At 38.5% G+C, this 20,251-nt stretch overlaps 1 protein-coding gene across 1 annotated transcript in view; it reads left to right on the forward strand.

The window, feature by feature from the left end:
• Positions 1-5,063: 5,063 nt before the first annotated feature.
• prrt4b (proline rich transmembrane protein 4b) overlaps positions 5,064-20,251 on the forward strand; it is a 58,927-nt gene continuing 43,739 nt past the window's right edge. Inside the window, exons 1-2 of the mRNA XM_049474271.1 lie at positions 5,064-5,213; positions 15,256-16,730. Of these exons, the coding sequence (XP_049330228.1) occupies positions 15,341-16,730 (1,390 nt within the window). The 5' untranslated portion in view covers positions 5,064-5,213; positions 15,256-15,340. The remainder of the gene's footprint in view (positions 5,214-15,255; positions 16,731-20,251) is intronic.

A 20,251-nucleotide genomic window follows, 5' to 3' on the forward strand; every position in this document is an offset into this window, starting at 1 on the left:
GAGGGGTAGGGGGAAGGGATAGGGCTTGTAATCCCTTTATACACAAATTTTCAGATGCACATTTTTAACCGAGGGGTATGAGAATCTCTGGTAAGATGGCGGAACAAGCTACCAAAGTATTTTCCCTATTAAAAGTGGCGAATAGCACTATATTACCATAGTTTAATGTGTAGTTTTAATGTTTTATGGCTGAATTTTTCATAACAAGCATAAAAAAGATGGCTAGTTTGTCTCTGTAGCTAGCTAGCTAACTTTCCCGTTCCATCTTAAAGGGTGCAACAGAGTGCAGGGGCTGCAGCATTTAAGGCTAAATTCAGCTCCCCTTCACAAGAGAATTAGGGGCCGGACAATAATAATTATTTTCTGCACCATCTCCCCCCTTTCTAAAGATATATAATGCCCTAAAGTTAACTAGTTAACCAGCAGCTAGGTTACTGAACTTTATCACTCCTGATGATGTTTCAGGGGCTTGAATGGTTGTCCCAATTCTTAGTAGGAGGATTTCACCCCTTCCCCTTCTAACAATGTTCCAAGAGGAAGGGTTACACTCAAAAAGAAAGTGAAGGGCCAGGGGGTGAAATGGGATTAAACCCCACTAGTTGCTGACAGTAGCCAGTCAGGTTTGTGGTATTAAATATGAAATCTGAAAGTTCAGCACTCATGAAGCCAGAAAAGAAAAAAGAGAAAGGAAAGAAAAAACAAGACAATGGTAAGAGATTATTTACAATGAATAAATTAAGCCTACTTGTATTTTTCATATTTTGCTTGGGGCCCCAAATGCCTTGAAACGGCCTGAAAGTAGTGTAAAACACATGCAAAGTATTTGTACTTTTTTATAGTGTGAGAGGTTCCTAATGTCCTGCAAGAATTCATCCCATGCAGGTTGAATATTTAGAGTCAGCAGAGATCCTGCTGATTTTGTGGTAGGTGTGGAGTGTTGATAGTTTGTACAATAGCTTCCCATATTTTCCATTAGGGTTGCATCTTCAAGACAAGCTCTTGAGATGGCAGCAGTATATGGATGAGCATTATCCTGTAGGAATAGTGCAGCGACTGTGCATTCAGACTGCCTGTAATGAAGACCAACGCTGATTGGGAATCACAAGAAATTGCACCCCGCAACCCCATGACAACAGGCCTCTGGACATGTGATGAGCGACAACAAACCATTGAGCTTTGCGTTGAATATAGAGCGTTTGCACACAGATCCAAGACTTGTCACTGACGAAGACCTTATGCTATTCTAAGACTTATAAGTAATAAATCAGCAGAAAAAGATCTAGACCTGCTTCACACAAATGTAAAATCTCTAGGAGCTGGTTTCTCATTCTGTGGGCAGTCAAACATAATGAGAAATATTTAAAGATTTACATCAGTGTTAAAAAGATGTATGGAGATGTCACTGTATGGAGTCTCAGAACTCTTCATCCTATTCCCTAAACTGCTGAACCAGAGATGTAAGTAATAATCAAAGAAGCCTAACTGATACATTAATATACAAGTATCCGTTTGATGTTGGATAAATGAGTAAAAGAACTGAGCAGGCTTTGTACTTTCTTGCTGAGGGAACACACTGAGGGGAACTGGAGAACAGGCAGACAGAAAGTAGGCATGCGACACACTGACCCATGGGAAATATTCAAATATCCATTGGAAACAGCAGGGTTTGTGCTGAGCCTCCATTTGCCAGGCTGAGCTTAATGACAAACAATTTTCATCAGCACAGGCGCTCTCTGAGGTGCCATCTGATGTTCCAAATTAATGTCCTCTGTAGAGGCTTGTGGAACAAGGAGATGCTTGCTTTAATGCGATATCAAGAACAGGCTGTGGGTGTCTAGCTGGCAGAATGATAATAATACAGTGGCATTTGCTTTAAATAAAAGCAGACTTTATTAAACCTGAGGGGGAAGCCAGAGCTCTGTGCAGCAAACAACAATTATAACATACATTTCTGCAATTGAGCGCATATTTTTATCTAGAGCTAAATACAACAGTGGGCATTGTGCAATGTACTGTACATCAATACCTAGTTAGTCAGACATGTGGCAGGTTCTTACAGTGCCCGTCTATTGGCACATAAGCACCAACGCATCCCATTCATTTCAATTGAGAGAATCGCCGCATGCCCCGCTGCACGCTGGGTTGCGTTGCATTGAACGTAGCCCCGCCCTCCAGCAAAAAAGTTCAGCAGAACTCAACTTTATTTAAATGAATCCGGCCGTGCCATGTCCAGCCAATCAGGGAACAGCAAGCTGCGACTTCACACACACATACGAGCCTCAAACCCACAGAACGGGCACCTTTTAACAACAGAAGAGAAGCTGAAAATGGCAGAATATGCATTTACCGAACTATAGATTACAGTGAGGTTTACTAAAATTGTTAAATATTAAACTTGTAATAGTTTACTTCTGTTGCTTGCGTGTAAGTAAGTGGCATAAGCATTTGGCTTTTCTATCAGAAAATGCAATTTTCTACTTTTAGGTTTGTGTCCTTTATTTACCTTTACCACCACTTTTACATAATAGGTTACAAAACAGGTGTATGAGAAAGGACAAATAACCCACCAGCCTCATCTCTGTGAATAGATCCTTTAGGAATTCAGGCTGAATGCACCACAGACAATGAGGAAATTACATTTCCTTGGGCTGGGGTGCTTGGAATTGTTTCTAAATGTGGAGAATTCCGGGGATCACAGATTCAGACATGATCCTCCACTTTCCTTTTTTTGTGGAAACACAATGAGCTAAATTTGAGATGTTTGATGGGACAGAGATAAGCCTATTGACTGTTACTCTGTGTGGCAGAAGTCAGGACCAAAACATGCTAATCTTTGTAGGTAAAAGTGTGTTGTGTGTTGTTGTTTTGGCTCTGGTACCTGTTTTCCTCCAGCAGCTGCTCTCTGCAGACAAACAATCTGCTCACTGAGGTGAAACCTCTGCTATTGTGGACTGAAATAAACACACAGATACAAGGGCTAAGAGGGGTGGTAAAGAAAAAAAAAATAAATAAATAATAATAATAATGATGACATACGTTTATATAGGAAAAGCTAGGTACAAGATGAGGTACAGTTTGGTATGTAGGCAAACAGGTTTCATCATATCCTGCTGCATATTTGCCTATAGATGTTGCAGCTGTGTCTGTAGATCCTGTGATCTGGTAGGGTGCTAATACTGGCACTAGCATACTAGACAGGACAAGACAGTGTTGCAGTCTGAGAAAACCCATTGCTGGAAAAGCCTTGCTATGATTGGGGGACCATTATCCTTCTTAAAAATGCAAATTGAAAGCCCTCTTATTACAGGACAGTACACATTGAGTATCACTGAGCTGTTGGTATCTCTCGTATCTTTACTAGGGGTGACTAACATTCATATGTGATGGCTCCCCAGATCAACACACCATTTGGGGTAGTGAGTCATTTCACATCAGAAGCACATTTAAAACGTCACTACAAGGCTGTTGTTGGCTCCCAAACTGAACTTAGATTGGCCAATAAAGACAACGCATTGCAGTCCATAGCGGTCAATGTTTTTCATTCATGACATCACTGTAAACAAAGATGATGACCACTAATAAATGGCCTAAAAGTTATTTCAGTACAATGATGATTATTCCACGGAATATTTCAAAAAATATTTCACATTTCTACTCAGTAATTAAACTCTTGCATCTGGACTGCAATTGAAAAAACAGGAGGACCAGTGTGTTTTTTTTTTTTTTTGAGGCTTTCTAGGTCACCTGATATTGCATTGTCATGTGAGGAATTGGTCCAGTAGCTCCTCCATTTCCACTAGCTGTTGTGCTTATGTGGCTCTCTGTGGTAATGCGTGCCCAAAGTGTAATTATGGTGTGTGGCAGTGGACAATTAGCTATTTTATTAAACGAGAGGTGAGCATTCAGAGGACGTCTGAGAAAAACACGTACATGGTCATTATAAAATTACAGAGGACCCCAAATAAAAGAGAAAATTACCCAGGACCCCCTGAGAAGCTAATCCCGTCCAGATAGTGCTATAGAGTAATTTTCCGCTCTGTTTGGTTTGTTTTCATACAGGCACAAACCTAAAGCACCAAAATGCACATTCAAACACAGTGTTTTCAATGGTTATTGCGGCATCCACACTTTTGCATCAGTAAGTGGAGCTGCACAGGCGTGAGTGATACAGCATCAAGCGCAGCACATACAGCATTCTGTGTGTTAACAAATTAGCATGGAGTAACAGCAGAAGCAGCGTTTTTTTGTATAGCTGTTGTAATTATCTGGGTAATTAATTGGATTTAACTACACCTAAACAGCAGTTTAGCTTAAATACTGAAATATGCAATATATGTATATTTCTTAGTTGGTCACATCCTTTTTGTGGGTCTCAGTGAGGTGGTGTTTCACATGAGTGTAATTACTGTTTAGTGTGATTTTCATACCTGCCCGAATGAACCGCAAACAAACCAGATGCAAACCAGAGTTCGTTCTAAACTGATTAAATAGTGCTGGTGTGAAAATGCCCAGTCAACTGGGCAAAATTATATTTAAGTGTGTTGTAGATATCTCACCAAGAGGTACACTACACAAAAGTAGCATCCGAGAGCCTTTTAGAGAGTACGAGGGTGGCACCTTTATGCAGTTTTGTGGAAAGACCAGGGTCTAGTCTGATGACACTTGTCACAAGTTGCTTTCTTCTTTTTACACTTAACATTTTAGGAGGAATGGATCAGAATCCTTTAAAAAGCTCCAGATATTTCCTTAGTATACTGTGTGTGTACATTAAAATGAAGATTTTTGTGTCACTGAACTGTACATGTCTCTGTGTGTGTATGTGTGTGTGTGTGTGCGCACGTGTGTGTGCGCGCGCGCGCGCGTGTGTGACATCCAGAGAGAGCGGCACAAGAACACCTCTTGCAAAAGAGAGAGAGAGAGAGAAAGAGAGAGAGAGAGGGAGAGAGAGAGAGCAAGAGCTACAGAGAGGGAGAGGGAGAGGGAGGCACAGGCAGTGAGAGTAAACGAGAGAGGGAGGGAGGGAGGGGAAGAGAGGTAGAGCAAGAGAGAGAGAGAGAGAGAGAGAGAGTATTGAAGCTCAGTTTCTCTCCCACAGGCACAGGCAGACTGATCTCTCCTGCAGCTGAGCTGCTGCTGCTGCTGCTGCTACTGCTGCTTATAGTACAGGACTCCATATTCCTTCCTATCAACTCCTGCTTCTCAGCTGGGAAAGGGTGAGTGACCTGCAGTCTTTTAGTGCTTGGATACTGCTGGAGATGATCTGTCACTGGGGATAGCATCACATACATACAACAGTACATACATAAACAGGGGACGAGAGAGACTTAGTAATAGAGAGAGAAAGAGAGAGAGAGAGGGCACAATCAGCTGATAGGTTCCTCCTCTCGGAACAGAATGAGCAGGTAGGGTTAAATCTGCAGATATAAACATGTACAGGCAGCGGTGTGTGTAAGCATGTGACTGCGCCTGTTAAATGCCACCCACTGACATGTCTGTCAATATTGTGCCTACTATAAATTCTGCTCTGTGCTCTGATAAAAAAAAAATCTGATTTATATGATGTTTGTGTAGGAGTGAAGGTCTCTTTATAGAGCCATGTATATGGCTATGTCTTGAATCTATATATATATATATATATATATATATATATATATATATATATATATATATATATATATATATTAATACAGGCAGCCGCATGCTCTGAACCAGACCTATTCTGCTCTGCCAGTAACCATGGTGAAGGCAGCAGCCAGTGGAGCAAGCTGCCTTCAGACGAGAGCATTTGAAATTATCAGGTGATGCAGATGCATCGAGCAAATGGCCAATAAAAACATTAACGTGACAGTTCATTAATCACACTTTCACAGCCAAGCATAATTGACTCCCTGTGGGGTGTTGTAGAGCCCTGTGTATCTTTGTGTGTGTGTTTGGTGTGTGTGTGTGTGTTTGGTGTGTGTGTATCCAGATAAAAGAAAACACAACACCAGTATCGGGTTCAGGCTCAGCTAAAGCCTGCAGGGATGCTGCATATTACCACAGCTACCCAGTCAACAGGTTGCACAGTACCGCTAATGTATCGATGCTTTAAAGTCAATGTTGGATGTTTTGACAGATGTATTTGGTCTCAGTCTAGCTGTGACCTTCGGGGGGCTCGTCTATGCACTGTGATGCTGCAGAGCTCAGCGTGAGATAAACAAGGACAGCCAGCATCAGTCGATGGACTGAGCGCAGTTCAGCCCAGTGCAATACGCTGCCATTATCAACAGGCATACAGGAATAGAGTAGATAGGATGGATTAAATAGAGAAATGTTCAGATTCTAGAAAAAAAATAGATGACATGATGATTGCAGAGAACTTAAGGGTTCCTGATGCCCAAAGGGTGTTCATGCAGTGTGATTATATAGGATAAGCAGTAAAACAGCAACAATGTACAAAACTTAAATACTGTATGTGACTATAATTACAGAGATATCTAAGTATAATCATGTCTTAGACTGAACCTTAGACTTAATAGACCAGAGGAGATTAATGTGTAGACATCTCAACAGGTTAGCCACCAACACATGGGGCTGGAGTTAGCCCTAAGTGAAATGACACAATTGTCTTTGCATGTGACGAGCAATCTGTTGAAATCTCTTAAAAAACGTTTAAATTCTACAGTTTTAAGGTTTCTTTTTTGTTTTCTTTGCAAACAATCTCAAGTGGATTCAGCACCACCAATGACAAATCCATTTTTACCACATTGCAAGATGTCATGACATTCCACTAAACAAGGATGACAAAACAGGTTTTCTTTGCAAAGTCATGGAAGAACCACGTTTTTAGTCAATGGTTCTCAACACTCAGAGGGTTTCATGTAGTACCAAAAGGTGTTATTTTATTGGTAACAGTAATATTAAAATCTTTTTACACCCTTTTTTACATTTTACACCCTTTTATGCATGAATATGATTAAAGCATCCAAGTGAGCTATTCATCAAAGGAGCTGTTATAGTGCACACACTGTAATGTGAAGGTTCTAAGAGGAATCTGTAATTTCTTATAGATGCTATAAAGGTAACATTATGTGAAGGTTCTTTAAACTTTTAAAAGGCCCTTTACACAAACTTTTTAAACTGGAACCAAACGGAAAAAGGCTTCTATAGAGAAGCAAAGTGGAATCATCTACAAAGCACCAAAGTAGCAAATGTGAAAGGGGCCGTAAACCACGGTCCAGACCAAAGGACCAGAGTTTGGTCTGAACAAAATATAGGTGTTCTCAGTCTGGATCTACTGAACCATCTGCAGTGTAAAAGCACTTTTCTTGATGGTTCAAACTTTTGGACCAATTACAGAAAGCTGAGGCAGTTTTTAATCAAACCCGAATAAAAATTCCACTTTTAATGAAGGCACATCACGTAGCAGTATGGATACAAACACTTAGACTGGGAATTCATATATTTACTGTAACAGTAGATTATCCCTTAATTATAAACAGCAATAAAAGGAATCTGAGGATAATCTTTTACAATAATTCCGCTGTGGGGGCGCATTTGTATGTGAAGGGGAGACGTATTTTGACAGAGAGCTAGAATTCATCACAACACCTGGAAAGCAACTTGACAAACTTTTAGCATTCTACAATATATTATATAAAGTATAGACAATATAACAAAGACCCGAACTGTGGTGTGAACACTGGTCCAGACTTTTAGCTGTGAAAATATCCTTAGAGAACCCTTTGGAGCACTAAATCTAAACTGTCTAATCTATAGATGCTGTCCAATGTAAATCATGTATATCCAGTTTTGTCCATTTTGAGTTTTCTCCATTATTCGAACCCTGTAGCTGCTTTACATTGTGTAAACAACTATAGATGAACTGTCCAAAATGCTTCAAAATCTCTTGGAATTAACTATTTTACATGATTTCATTCAAAGTTAAGAACATTTTTGTCTTCTCCTTGAAAGTCACCATTTGGACTATGACAATATAAACCAAGGGCAAAAAGGGGAGCCCCCTTACACTGGTATTGTTTAGTTCTATAAAGGGCCATAAATGTCCTCCTATGCCAGCATTTATGAGCCAGAACCCACGCAAGGAGCAAGACTCACAGCCCATAAATCAACCCATTACTGAGAGGTGTAAGCCATTGATTGCAAACGCCTCCACGCACTTATAGAAACGCGTTAGAAGTAAGCCGTCTGCTGACAAGTCAATCCATCAGCATTTAAGATACACCTCAGCTCAAGAAATTCATTTGGAACACTTCACACAGTGGAAAGCTACTGCGGTTCTGTCAGATACCTCCATATCTCTCTCTTCTAATGCTTCTTTGTTCTTTGCCTTTCCATTTATTCTTGTTGTAATCATCATTGATCGCCCCATGCACATCAACAATTCCCTCAAAGCCAATAAGCATTGATTGGCACTCATTAAAGTGCTATTCAACAAGGACAGTAAAGGGCTGAATATAGCAAGTCTTCAGAATATCGCTGTAAAGTTACAAATTGAAATCTACGACTCTACTGCCAGAACAGACCATATTAAACACTGAAGTCACTGTGAGAGTGTGGTAGGGTTGGGGAATATTCAGTACAGTAAAGAATATTTAATACTATTTTATACAAGATATAAAACATGACCATATCCTAATATTAAAGTTGCTAAACAGGTTGCCATCTGTGTATGACTTAATTTAGAAAAGAATAATTGAATAGAAGATGAATAATATTCATTATCAGAAAACATTATCTTGTGCAAATAATCTCAAATAATGTAATTCAGTACAGTTTGCAGTGTCACTGAAGTAATATGAAAATGTCTTATGTTTGTTATTTTAAAATATATTTTACTTATATACAGTTAGATATTTTCTTTTTACATTTACATTTAAGGAATTTAGCAGATGCCCTTATCCAATGCAACTTACAAAAGTTAAACATTTAAAAATGCCTGCAATATTGGGCCCTATCTTAAAATAGTTAATACCATTAAAATAGAGACAGAGCTTGTGAATATTTCTACACCAATGGGAGTGGTGGTCTGAAAGGCTAATTACTATCTTGGCAACGGAAAACAGAGGTGCGGCACTTACTGAAATGAACCTAGACAACAGTCAATTGTCAGAGGATCATTGCTATATTGGTAACGCGCAAGATGCATTTACAGTATTTTACTTACATAGAGTTAGATATTTACTTTTGAAAAAATTTACATTTACATTTAAGCTATTTATCAGATGCCCTTATCCAGTGCAACTAACAAAAGTTAAACATTTAAACATATCAGCAACATTGAGCCCTATCTTACACTCTGCGCAAGGTGTGTCGTGATATTCATTATCATACACCTTAGTAATATAATAATAGTGACAGAGCTTGTGAATACATCTACACTGAGGGTGTGGTGGTCTGGAGGGCTAATTGCTATCTTGGCAATGAAAAAAAAAAAGGTGCGCCACTGATAGAAGTAAACCCTGAATACACTCAATCGCCAGACGTTCATTGCTATATTGGAAACGCACAAGGTGTATTTTTCCTTTTGTTACGATCGGAAAGATAAACTTACACACCCTAAATCAAGCTGTGCGGTGAATTGATGGCTTGCCTGTAGATTGCGGTAGTGATCCTATAGATCTATGGTGTTTTTGGTGTTAGTTCTTTTACAAAACCTTTTACTTCATCATTTTTTATTTCATATTGCCAGTTCTCTGAAGCATATTCAGATGTGAGTACTCAGTCATATCACCAAGGCCTTCTGTGAGGTCTTTTTTCTGTATGTGAGGAAAATGATACTGGAAGAAAAGGGTTGTTATATTATAATAAAAGAGGATAACAAGTGTAAGAAGGAATTATATAAATCATAAAAGAAAATCAAAGCATTCAGATTCTCTGAGGACAGAATGATTAAAGGATTATATTTAACTCTTTGTGGCACTGTGGACACTGTAATTTCCTAAGGTTTCAATTTGTAATTGTGTTTGCAGAGGAAATCTGTACATTTTCTGAAATTGTGTTTGCATTTTATGTAGCACAGAAAAAGTGAAAGCCAGGAGTGGCCCTGCTATTACTAAAGTTTTATTAGAACAGTGGATGTTTTTTGTGCTTATTTAATTAAATTTTTGTGCTCAGAGACTAACATATATGGCACCCAAGCAAGGACAACTCTGCAGCCTGTTACCATTATTAAATAAAAAGCTAGATTACGCTCTATTGGTGAAATATGGATTTAATAACCCCCACTAACCATCTAATGTACCTCTTCTACTGTAATTTAAAAATCATCATAACTACCCTGAGATATAATAATAAGTAAAAAAGGCTCTTTTCTCCAGGCACACCACACTATACCAGCAATAACTTTAATTATAATTTTAATCATGATTAATCACAGAATATTGTTATGACAAATACAATGTTGCTTTAAGTGATTAGCAACACTAATATAAATCCATTTGGCAAGTCATACACTCATTAATTTATTTTCAGAAGGACAAGTGTGATTAATCGTGATTAATCACAAAGCCATTTGTTTTTTTGAATAATTGTTTTAATTGATTGACACCACCAAAATAAATACATACAAATGAATTACTTTTGATCTTACACTTAAAAATTCACAGCCCAAATCTGGTTTAGTGTAATTGTTTAATATGTAATATATCAGACACATTTAAAAGAATGCTTTTTGTTTTTAAGGAAATGTACATGCCTGAAAGGGTTAAAAGTTCACAAAATACATTCTCGTATTCTCTAGCTTTTTTGCATAGTCTTTTTCACCACAACTATGAGATCTTTACTTCTCAAAAAACCTCTTTCCCCCTCCATCATGCTCTTCTACTAGGTCAGTCAATGTTTCTACTCGAGTGAACACATAAATGACAGTGAAAGAATGAAGTGGTAGGAAGGGAGGGAGGGAGAAAGGTTGAAAGATTCAGTCGTATATTTTACTCATTTAGACTGGCAGTAGTAACAAAAAGTGCTCCAGAGATCATTTATAACTATCCTGATGTGCATCTTATGAATATTACACTTCCTACAATGACGAAAAAATCCTCTGACTGCCAGTTTCTAGCTGTACCCTACACTTGTGGTTTGAGTGTCAGTGAGTAGAAAACTACAGGGAGTATCTGACTCTGATTTACCCAGTCTGGCAGCTTCTGGACTCACACACCGTCTCCCTGCAGACACAGCAGTCAGGCAGAATGCTATAGCTTAACAACACTCTGTCTACTGGCCTAACGATACGACACAACCCAAAATAGAACATCATAATCCACTGCAGCATAACCTACAGCTGCTTTCACTTTAGATGCATGTACCTGCTTGATGCTGTCAGCTGAAAGCTAATGTACAGTTCTGTGCAAAAGGTTTAGAATCCTCATGTTCATTTAAAACACTTAAATAAATAGTTATATATATATATATATATATATATAAACAAATTATATGAATACAAAAGTTGTATAACAATATGTGTTAATTGGTATGCTTAGAAATATACAAACTGAGGGGTGCCAGGATAGCATTTATGGCCAGGATAGACATCCCTCTCCCCCAACATTCAGAAGGATAAAAGCCAACACAAGTGTCTGCAAAACTGGCAGTAGGAAAGATGTGTGTGACTGGCTCAATGTGATTTAGAGTAAACACAACTTAGCTTTGGTTCTTTTAGCACTGGTAGAAGTGGGTCATAAATAAAATGTGGAAATTGGAAAAACAAAAATGGAGTGAATCCAAATTTCCAATCCTCTTGCTGAGGACACTAAAATGGCTGCTAGCTTAAAACTATAGCTTAAAATATAAGGCCTTCTTTTTTTAAGCAAGATACACTTGTTAACGTTTTCTCGCATTAATATTTGTTTGTAAACTCCTGTTAAACTTGGTGTCAGAAAGGGTTATTTAAGACAAGGCAATAGAGAAAGAGGTGCTGTGAATGTTTAAAGAACTTACATATAACTTATAAATTCTACTTGAATAATTTAAAGGTTCTTCCTTAAAATATATATTGTGATAAACATTTCAAAAGGGCCCTTTACACTCACAATCTCAATTACAAACATGGTTATCTGAAGAACCATTAAGTGGTTTTGTGGATTTTCTATGCCATTGCACAAATAAGCCATTTTAGTTCATTTCTTTTAAAAAGTGTATTTATTCTAATTTATTAAATTTCTTTCTATACGAATTATTACATAAGCATCATGCAAACTTATTTCTATACATAGCTTTAACATAAAATTGCTTAGGTACAGATGTTTCATACATACGTACAATACTGTATATGAACACTTAAGAAAAGAAAGGATAGAGATACTATACATTGAACATGAACTAGCATTTTTTTATGAAAAAACCTTCACATCTGAGTTTTGTAGCAGTATCGTCTTGAACCTCAGTAACTTATGGCTTCAGCTTTAAACAGAAAAGATACATTTTTAGTTTCTGGGATTATCTTTTTTTTTTATTTTAGCAAAATAATTTTTTCTAAAGGAATTGTCAAGATATCCAAAAGACAAGCTGTTCCACTGTGAAGTGGAGCCATTGCATAACCCAGAATGTTTCACAGCGCAACCAATTTGGGACAGTTCACAGAAAAATAGAACTCAGATCTGTTCGTCTAAATTTGCCTCCACTGTTCTAGAGCCATGGAGGTTTTCTAACTGGTGCTGATGCACCAGAAAGTGGAATCTTTGAGGCCCTTGAGGAAGGTCATCTCTGAGATGAGAATGATGTAAGAACTAGATTATCCATCCATGCCATTAAAACAGAGGAATTAAGCCCAACAGTGCTGGCAGAATTTCTATTAGTGAGGCCACCAAGGGAGCTGGAGAAAGAGAAGGAGATGGAAGGAGAGACTGAAAGGGGTGGGAGGGGGTTGTTGGGGGGGGGGGGGGTGGTAAGGTTTAAAATGGCTACTCAACTCGTCTGCTGGCAGACGGAGCACAAACTGGTGTTGTTCCCACTGGAAGGGTTTTACAGTTCATCCTGGATTAAAGAAGAAATCAATCATGGGTTTTTAAGAAAAAGAGAGAGAGAAAGAGGAAGCACAGAAGATGGAGGATGCAATTTTGGAGAGTTGGAAGCTTCCTTTAGCACCCAGGTTTCACTCCAGGTTCTGAGAGAAATTCCATCAGTACTCCACTCGCTTCACTGAGGCAACAGCCTCATTGGCTTTGAACCCCTAAATTACCCCATCAATCCAAAGAAAGCCCCCAACCCAACCCCCAGCTGCACATAGGAGCTTCCACCCCCCCATTCATATTCTCAAAGAGCTCCCTATAACTAGAGCTTCAATGGAGCTTCAATGGGGCTGCTCTTTTGTCAATACAGAGCAGTAAAGACGATACAAGGCCACCAAGCTCTAACTGGAAAATTTAAGAATACTGATTACAGCCTAAAACAAACTGCCAGGAATAAAGCGTTTTCTTCATAACAGTAACGTAATGATATGAATTTGAAGGCTATGTAATTTTCAAATGAGAGACTCAATGCTAAATAGATAATAACGTCTAGATTCACCTTATCCCTTCTCATTGAGTGTAGGGCAGCTGGATTAGCAGACAGTTTAGAATCTGCTAGCATTAGCCTTAGCCTGCTGACTTTATTCCTGCTATACTCCCAAATAGACACTTGGATAAGCTGCTTGTTCTCTGTTTACTCCAGCTTGAATAACTTCCAATCAGAAGCAGAAATCAGCTATAGATTTTACCTAAGGAAAATTAAACCAATAGTGACACAATCTTCTGCAGCAGAACATGATGGAGGATATGAACTCCATTCAACAGTGTGAAGTCTCTATAATGTGGATTATAAAATGCAAGCCATTACAAATGACTTCATTTCAATATATTTTAGAAATGTTAGATTTTTTTGTAATTTAGTAAAGTTAAGTAATGTAATGTTTTAGTAATGTTTTGAAGGCTTTTCAGTAACATTACTTCATTCAATATGAAACTACTGTGTAATACCTCATGTAATTTCAGGCAGAAAATAAAGAAAAGAAATGGAGTGTTACAAGCATAATTTGGAGAAAGACCATTAACCCTTCTGAGTCTGTGATGGGATAACAGACATCTCAAGGCTCTCAGTTTACTTTTACAATATACCGTTTTTTTTTTACAATACTAAAATGACTTTTTCAGTTTTTAGTTTATTTGTTTTTTCTTAAAGGTCCTGGTAGTTTAATGCAGTTTATTTTTACACTGGATTTTGCACCATTTGTGGTTATTAACTGCACCCAAAGAGCATAAATAGCAAAAACGTTTGAGAAAAAATGGGGGTGTTCTAAGATTTCTGACCGTTAATGTATGTAAATTTATTTTTGAATTACTTTGAGAGAATCATAAATAACAACAGGCACATTACACTCTGTAAATTATTAATATATTTTTAACACCGTTTTTACAAAGTCCAAGCTAGCAGTCTAAGCTAAAAGTGTTAACCATGTGTGCAAAGTCTGCGTTTGGAGAAGATTTAATCCGAAACTTGATTAATGACACATTTAGAACTTTCAGATTCTTGCAGCTGAGTCTGTGCTGAAAATAAGCATGTGTAGCACTTTAGAAAAATAAATTATAAAAAAAAAATGTCAAGGCATCCCAGACTACCTCAGAAGTGTCTGAAAGGCCCCACGAAGGGGGGATCTCTAAAAATCAGGCACAAATTAAACTTTTGCAGCTTCATCTCACTTGGAGTCCATATCAAGTCCAATTCACTTGGCATTAGTAAATCTTCTCTGGCTTGGTTACAATTAGTACAAAATGCCACTGCTAGACGGTTTACTGGCACTAAGAAGCAAGATCATACCACTTCAGTTCACTACAGGTTCCAGTTTAAAGTTCTTTGATTTCTTTTTTAGACACTGCATGGTCTTGCACCGTCTTACATTAATGAGTCATTAGAACCTTTTTCCCATTCCTATGAGGTCTATGAGGTCTTTAGGTCAGGTGCTCCTGGCTGTTCCTCGGTCGCAGCTAAAGCTCAAGGGTGATCAAGCCTTTGCTGTTGCAGCCCTGAGACTCTGGAATAGCGTTATAGAGTATAGTTTTCAAAATAAGCCTGAAAACCTAGTTTTATCATTGTGCCGTTTTATCTACTTAATGTCTATTGTTTGTTTTTATGTTTGGGTGTGTTTAAGTTTTTCTCGAGATTAAAACTCTACAGCACTTTGGTTTTAAATGTGCTTTACTTTTTGTTTTTTACATATCACTCAAAGATCCAAGACAGCTAACTGGCCTTGTCTTTGTATGTTCCATATCTGTCTTTTAGGTCACTTTGAGCACCAGTGTGCCTGGAGGGCTGCTGGATGGAGGACACCATGTGACCTACAGACAGCCAGGAAAAGGCAGGCAGCATGCTTCGTCTGCGGGGGGCACTGGTAGTTTGCTTCTTGCTCTTGTTCTTCAGCTCCGTCTGTGAAGGGTTTTTCGGCAAAAAGAGGCCAAAGCCCACTGCACAATCAAAGGAAGCCTCAGGCATATGGGGAGGGTCCTACTTTGGAAAATGGATTCCGGAAGTGAAACTTCCAATTCCACCTTTGAGTTCTTTGGGACTGCCCTTGAATTTCTTGCCAGGGACTGTGGAAGGACAGGTTGCCACAACTTTACAAAACCCAACAACAGAAAGTCCACCAACAAATACAGACATTATGAACATACAATATTTAAAAGGGTCTTTGAGAGCAAACGTTGCCACAACTGTACAAAATCCACCAACAAAAAGTCAACCAACAAGTACAGACACTGCCAATGTACAAGATTTCAAAGAGTCTTTAAAGGCACAGGTTGCCTCAACTGTACAAAACCCACCAACAGAAAGACCACAAACAAGTGCCAACATCATCACCTCACAAGATTACAAACTGTCATTAAAGACAGATGTTGTAACAACTGTGCAAAATCTAACAACAGGAAGTCCCCCAATAAGTGCAGACATCATCAATGTTCAGAAAGGCAATAGAGGACTGGTGATGGCACGACTTACCACACCTTCTTACCAGTCAATCACAGTAGTTCCGTCTGATAACGTCACAACTACCCCTGCTCCAAAAGGAACTGTTCTTCCACAAAGGGGTACCAGACCACCCAAAGATGAACTCCTCAGAGCAAGACATCAAACAGACAATCCCAAGCCCATATTACAACCTTACCCAAGCTATGACCTTGATCTCTGGCCCTCCAATGGAGGTAGTAACACAGAAAAAGCATCTACACAAGATACCCATGGATATGTGATCATAACATCAGATTCTTCTATACAGGAATCATCAACCTCCACAACACAGGTGAGCTGGAGCGCCAAGCCAACCACCAAGTCTGTCAAATTACAAAATGCAAAGAAGAAAAGACCCCAAAACAAACCAATTTCCACAACCACTGGTTTCCAGACATCAGAGTTACCATCATCAGAGCCCAGGCTACATCCCACTCCACCAACACCGGTTCAGTCAACTACTATAAAACAGCAGCCAGCTGTTTCCACTTCACTGCCAACTGAAGCCACCACACAGCTCCAGCCTAGTCCCACCACTACCCCGGAGGATTCCATCAACCCCAGGCAAGCTGTGGAGGACGTTACAGCCATGGCAACTGTTCCCAACTGGACTCTGGAGACTGAGGCTACTGATGGGGATCCTGATAGATTTCCATGGTCTGTGCCGACTACAAGCGAGCCAGAGGTGGAAAGCTTAAGCAGCATCCAGGATTTACCTCACGCTGCTTTAACCACAGAGCCGTCAGCAGGAGGTAAGCCAAAATGATCCACAGCTATGTCCTAGCTATTATTGAAATACAGCCCAACTGACCACTGAGTCAATACAGTAATGGCCCATGAAACCCATGTCTCTGAAAGTCGTGTGTGAGAATTTATTGACTGTGGATGGTGCTGAAACAAGGCTTTTTTTTGGTTATTGCTAGTTTGTTACTTAAAGGGGTTTATTTGAGTTTTTCTTTCAGCTGAATTGATTGTTACACTGAGTTGAAGATATGTTGAAATGTTACTACTAACATTGCAATTAGGGATGCATAGAATACAATATTTGGCAACTGAAAGTATTCAGCTAAAAAATTCAGAAAGAAAAAAACACTTAGTGTTTGGACAACTTGAAGTAAAAAGATTAAATCATTTACACAGAAGAATAACTAATTTTTTCATTTTTCAGTGTTTACTCTTAATAGAGTATTTTTAAGCAGCATTCACACAAAATGCTGCCTTTCTATGTCTAAATTATTCTGTCACTGCTGAGGTACATTTATGAATGGAATATCACTGCTAAAGTTTTTTTTTATGTAGTTATTGCTTATTTAATTTATTTAGTGTTATTCAGTGTCAACATCTGTGAACAAAAACATGTTTGGTATATGATATTTAGCCAGATGTTGTGTTTATGATGCAACATTTTACAATATAACAGCTCACAACATATGAAAGGACCATTAAGGATTATATTGTTTGTAGTATCTTATAATATGTCCAAGATGTATCATCAGATATTAAAGAAATATGTTAAGTTTATACACCGGCAACTGTTGCCAGCAGGGCATCAGCCAATATTTTCTTATTTGTCTCCTAATCTGCCAAGCACCATTCCCCCAGTCTCATTTCTGCATACAGATTTGCCAGGTATAGAAAACAGCAGACAAACAGCGTGCTGGAGCCGTGAAAATGGGCAGGTTGGCTAATTATCTGCTGAACAAGTAATCACTATGCTTCAGTAAGGTTCGCTAACCATAGCAAGGTAATGTACCATCACTGCAAGGCTAGTAGAGACTGACATTTTGGACATTGAAACATATATATTTACTAATCAGCTACAGAGTAAGACTCGTCAGTGCTTGCCCCTGTGTGTCAATCTAGCTCGCGTGAGCTTTGCATAGTATGAAATGTACTGTTGTATTACTACTATATCACATGGTCAAAGCATACAAAAAATGCATTGGTGACTGGTATAGGGGCTTATTGGATTCTGTAGCTTTCGGTTTAAATCACTATCACAAAATTATGATAAACAATCATTATAGTGATCAAGAAATCATCTTTTTTGTAGTACTGCTCAATAGGTGTTCAAATTACAGGTAATTCATATTAATGTTTAGAGTGTCCAGAATTCCTGCCCTGGTTAAAATTCCATAGACACTTCAACCTCAGGATCATCTAATCAACAGATCGATGCGACATGTGGAAAGTCTGAGTAGTATGTCAATCAAGCGAGGTATTCTATGCATAATTTATGCCATATTATCCCCTTCTCCTCCTGCTCTGTGCACATCTCATCTGAATTGTGTTTGCATAATGAGTGCGAGAACACCCCTCCCCCAAGTAGACCAATTTATCACAAAATGTCTAACACTGAGACAGAGCACCTTACATGACAGGATCACAGTGGCCTGTCCTTGCTATCCAGTCTGTACTTAGGATGTGTTGCATCTGCTTCATGAAGGAAAAGGTGACAGAAATGGTCATTTACATAGTTTTCTTACTCCAAATACTTGTAGTAGTATATCAGCCCAGATGTGCTTAGTATCCAATATTGATATTTAATTTTTTTGCACTAGAGTTTCCGTATTTTTCGTAAGGCGCACAAGATTATAAGGCGCACTATCAATAAACATCTATTTTCTGATCTATTTTCATACATAAGGCACACCGGATTGTAAGGCATTATGAGACACTAGTAATGAACAGGAATGTCACCATGTTTTTCTTCTAATTCAGCAGGTCTCACCGCTGGATGTTAATCTACACAGATTTCTCTCCTGAAAACCGTTCCATTCCATTTATTTACAGTAAGCTTAGATGTTAGAAGTTTGGGAGCAGCAGCATTAGCATTAGCGGCTACTGCTAGCGCTAGCCACCCGATAGCGCTACACTGAGGAACCCTGAGTGTTCCAGTAACCCAGAGTGATATAAGCTAGCGGTTTGGCCCACATAGCTTGTTTTAATGCTGTAAACGTTCAGGCTACAGTCTGATATACTCACCTCACTGAACGGAGAAAGAGCTAGAGCTTAGCGCGGTTAGCGGCTAATGCTAATGCTGCTCCAGCCTCAGTGCTGGAGAACTAAACTGAAACTCCTGTATAACACTGTACTTAGGCAGAGTGGCTTTGCTGCTCCTTACAACCTGACTAATAAAATATATACATAAAGCGCACTGGATTATAAGGCACACTGACGATATTTGGTGAAATATAATGATTTAAGCACGCCTTACAAATGAATTTTACCATAAATAAAATGTTCCTAAACCTGGACTCTAAAACTCATGGACATCACCATATGTTCTTTATGATGCTTTTTTTCCAGGTTTTTACTGCAGCTTCAGTTGTTGCTGGTCTGTGGATCTTTCTGCCTTTAGTTTTGTCTTAAGCAAGTGAAATACATCGCGTTCCTGAACTCACCACTGCACTCTTTTTTTCCCAGAATGTACCAAACTGTTCATTTGGCCACTGCTAACATTTACGCTATCTATCTGATGGATTTCACCTTTTTTTAGTCTAATGATAATTTTTTATTTTCCATTGAGATCTTTTTTGACCGCAATAGCTTCTAAATGTAAATGCCTTACCTAAAATCATCTCCAGACCTTTTACCTCCTTAACAGATTAATAGATTAATGAGTGCATAGCCCATAGTGCCCATAAAATAGCTTTTTAGATCATTTGTCCAATTACTTTTAATCCACTGAAATGAGGAGACTCTGGAAAAATGGTTCACTAAACAAAACACTTCATAAGATTTTTTTTGTTCATCCTTTTAAATTATCTCATATAATAATCTTATTGGTTTTATTTTAAATCCAGTGTGGTGGATTTAAATCTTGAATTTTAAATCTTGAATCTTGAATCTTGGAATGCAGTGCCCAAATTATGAAGACTTTATCACTGCCCAAATATTTATGGGCCAAACTGTATATTTAAAGGTTGATGTAGTGCATATATTCAATATGTGTTATTGCAATTTATCAGATTTAAATCTGATGGAAATGATATAGTTTTTAAGACCCTCGTATATGCATATACATAGCAAGCACCTCATTTATGGTAATACATAAACATCCCCCCGAGCCCACAGGAGTGAATACAAATTCAGCCCGCCCACAAATTTGGCAGAAAGATTGCCAGAGCCGCCTCCACCAATATGGCAATGAGTTCTGCATTTAGCTCTGATTTTCCTCTAAGTAAGTTAATTGAGTATTGACTGGTGGTTGAGTGGTTGACTGAGTGGATATGTTATACAGGAGTGTGAATATACAAAATCAGGCAAGGTA

The sequence above is a fragment of the Astyanax mexicanus genome, chromosome 2 (assembly GCF_023375975.1).
Source record: "Astyanax mexicanus isolate ESR-SI-001 chromosome 2, AstMex3_surface, whole genome shotgun sequence".
NCBI lineage: Eukaryota > Metazoa > Chordata > Actinopteri > Characiformes > Acestrorhamphidae > Astyanax > Astyanax mexicanus.